The sequence below is a fragment of the Aphanomyces invadans genome, assembly GCF_000520115.1.
Source record: "Aphanomyces invadans strain NJM9701 unplaced genomic scaffold supercont1.9, whole genome shotgun sequence".
Taxonomy (NCBI): Eukaryota; Oomycota; class Saprolegniomycetes; order Saprolegniales; family Verrucalvaceae; genus Aphanomyces; species Aphanomyces invadans.
In genome coordinates, this window is record NW_008580154.1 from 404255 (window position 1) to 407960 (window position 3706).

General features: G+C 55.5%; 1 protein-coding gene across 1 annotated transcript; it reads right to left on the minus strand.

Annotated features, from left to right (window-relative positions):
- Positions 1-61: 61 nt before the first annotated feature.
- On the minus strand, positions 62-3334 carry H310_05302 (hypothetical protein; the record flags this gene model as incomplete). The annotated part of the gene is made up of 4 exons (XM_008869979.1): positions 1826-3334; positions 1521-1775; positions 164-1462; positions 62-111 (listed from the first exon to the last, which is right to left on the minus strand). Exons 1-4 carry the CDS (start codon positions 3276-3278, stop codon positions 62-64), a joined length of 3057 nt encoding a protein of 1018 aa, XP_008868201.1. The 5' UTR covers positions 3279-3334.
- Positions 3335-3706: the final 372 nt, after the last annotated feature.

The window sequence follows — 3706 nt, forward strand, 5'->3', positions numbered from 1 at the left end:
ACTTTGCCTTGGGATGGCCACTTGGCATTCTCGAGCTCCAGTTGCTTGATAGGCTCGGCGTTCAACTCGGCCTCCACTTCCATCGTGGAATACGCGTGAATTCGCTCGACACTGATCATCTGCGTCTGCACTGTGCTCAACATGCGGACGCTCCAGTTGAGACTTTGGGTCACATCGAAGGCGTACGACAGAGCGACTCCGACAAGCCCTGCAAACGTGACGCCGGCGTGGGTTTCATGACCCAAGACAGCAAACAAGGCAGCACCGGTCGCGACCATGGTGCCGGCAAACTCGAGGCGAAGCGCGAGCCAGCAGTTGGACGTAAACTTCAAAAAGTACGCGCGTTGGTTTCGGTCCAAGAGCGACTCGTTGCGCGCCGAGTAGACCTTTTCGACGCCGAACGCTCGGATTGTCGCCATCCCTTCCAATGTTTCCGTGAGCATCGAGCACACAGGAGAACGTGAGATGCTGTCGAGTCGCTGCAATTCCCGCGACGACTTGATGAAGTACCGCTGGCTCGACGCGTAAATGACCGCGATCGGAACCAGCACCACCGTGAACCATGGCGTGACGTACATGACCGTGCACAACGTCGTGAGTACGTTAAACACCGTGCCAAAGAGCATTCCAAAGTTGTCGGGAAGCCCTTCGTCTATGGTGTACACGTCCTTGCTCATGCGGTTCACAATCCGGCCAAGCGGGGTCGTATCGAAGAACGACATGGGCGCGCGAAGGATGCGACCCGTCAGGTCTCGAAACATCTTGTTCGACGCCGCCAAACCCACCAAATACAACACCAAACTGCGAACGTACATGAGCATGATGGCCACCAGATTGAGAGCGATGAAGATGGATAGATAGTACGTCTGCGAATGCACCGAGTCCGACACAGCGTATTCGCTCCAGTACGACAACCAGAAGGTCGCCGACAACGACGTCATGTTGGTCACTACGAACAAAAGCACCACAAACGCAATGCTGGCAACGCCACCACAGGCCGCCATGTACACCACATAAGTCGGCCACGGCACGTCGCCAGTGCTACGGTCTTCGTCTGCGATCAGGGTCGAGTTGGCGCTCAAGACGTCTGTGTCACTGCGATTCGATTCCGTCCGCTCACGGCGCTCGACTTCTTCGGCGCCATCTGGCAATGGTTCGACTCCGGTCAACGTGCAAGGAGAGGCTACATCATTCTCCGCTGCGTGCTCTTGGCACAAAGTCACCATCTTGGCCAACACGCCATCGGCCGAGTCCATCAAACTCTGGTACGTGCCTTGCTCCACGACGCGTCCTTGCTCCAGCACAACGATCGAGTCGCAATCTTTCAAAAAGTTCAACCCGTTCGTGACCAACACGACCAACTTGCCCTTGAGCGCCGTCTTGATGCACTGCTTGAAGATGTCCGACCCGACGTGCGCATCCACGGCCGCCAACGGGTCGTCCAGCAGGTACATGTCGGCATCTACTCACAATGACACATCACGCTTGCGCCAAAGACCAGAGTCGGTGAACAGGCCTACCTTGGTACACGGCACGGGCAATGGCGACTCGAGTACGCTGGCCGCCACTCAAGTTGATGCCTTTTTCGCCGATTTCCGTGAGGTCGCCGCCCGGCAAGATCTTCAGGTCGTCCGTCAAGCTGCTGACCTGAATCGCATTCTGGTAGCGGGCGTGGTCAAACGGGAGGCCAAACGTCACGTTGTCGCGCAGCGTCGCGTTTTGGATGAATGGCTGCTGGCTCACGTACGCCACGGACCCAAACCGGTGCACTTGGCCTGGACACGCCACGTCAGTACGATATTTCTAAACCTTATCATCGGCATACCTCTGGCACAACGAGCATCGCCCAGAATGCCAGACAACAGAGTACTCTTCCCCGACCCGACGGATCCAACGATGGCGACCAGGTTGCCGTCGGTGAGCTTCAAGTTGACATTGTGCAGAATTGGCCCAGGCGTGTCTGTGGGCGGCGCGTCTGTCTTGTCGTGCTGCGCCGCATCCCATTCAAAATCGGCGTGCTGCACCAAGATGGACGTTTCCTTCAACGGTCCCGCCGTCACCGGTTCACGCTCGTCCATGAGGAGGAATTCTTCCAGCCGTCCAAAACTCACTTGAGCCTCCGCCCATGTGTTGACAACATGGGGCAGCATGAACAGCGGAAACTGCAAGATGTTGAACAGCGCCATCGACGTCAGGGCTGTCCCGATGTCGAGTGTGTTCCCGAGGTAAATATACGCGAGGAAGGACGCAACGGCGACCATAGCAGGCAGCCCACTGTAGATCATGTCGGTCCCGGCGCTGGCAAACTTGTACGTTCGAAGGCGCTGGAGCTCGGTCGACCGGTAGCCCATGACCCGGTCCAAGTAGGACAGTTCCCACGCTTGGAACTTGATCACTTTCATCCCGCTCAGTACTTCGTACACAACCTTCATCCGTTCGTCCTTCACTTGCATCAGCGACGCTTGGCAGGCTTGCATGACCTTGGACACAATCGCCGTGGCAGGGATGATGAGGATCATGACGGCTACGCCCGCCAAGAACGCGTAGCCCAATTGCAGGTACAGCAAGTAGGACGAACCGATGATTTGAAATAGCGCGTACCAGAGCGCGTGCAAGTCGGACGGCAAGTCTTCGAGGCGCTCGCCGTCGATGCTCATGAGATTTGTGATCTCGCCCGTCGATTTCTTTGCGCGAGAAGACGCAGACAAAACGAGGGACTTTTCGTACACGGCGGTCACAACGGCCGATCGAAAGCGCATCCCGGTCTGAAAACACAAGAAAAAGTACTGGCGCAACGAAAACGACTGCACGACGCCGGCCAGGAAGATCGCGAGCGCGTACCACAGCCCAGTGCTGACTTGGGCCGTTGGGTCGCTCAGGAATGCAATGATGTACTTGATCACCATCGGCCCCACAAACTGCAGTGAGTCGTGCAACAGCTTGAGGAACCCGGCGCCAACAAACGGTCCCCCAAACGACCAACCGAGCGCCTTCCACATTTGGGGCTTGATCTTAGCCGCCTCGATCGCCCACTGCTTCTTGAACACGGATGACACGTGCACGGCACGGTTGTTCACATTAAGTTGATACAAATCGTCGAACTCGAGCGGGCGCTTGTTCCCGAGATCAAGCATCGGGGTCAGCCAGGAAAAGAAGACGTTGCCAAAGCACCCCGCCATGTCGGACGGGGTCTTGTCCCCCAGGCCATCTTCATGACCATCCAAAACTTTGTTCAATAGAGGTAGCTTCTCGTCCTTCTTGCCGCCTTTAGAGGTCATGACCGCTCGCCGCCGGTCTTCTCACTCGATTGCAACCAATTGATCACTGATCGACCATGCCAGGCAACGAGCGCAAGCCCCGACAAACTGGACACCGTGATTTGTAGCCAATCAAATCTATAAAAAAATCGAAGGTGCATTCTGATTGGCTTTGTCTTTATTCGAACTTGATAAACATATCGTCCAGGCGCCCGTAATATCCGACGGGGTTTGTCCCGCACGAATCCGGAAATGGTATATTTTGAACCAATGAAAATGGTTTCTTCTAACCTGAACGAATCATGTGGAAAGACATATAATACACACACGACACTGAACCGACAATTCCTGAATTTTCGATTGGATGACCGACACTGCATCGGAGTTTGATTCGTCAATTGAAAAAATCGATTTGTGATTGGGCGAGGAGCTTGTCGCGGCGGCAACAT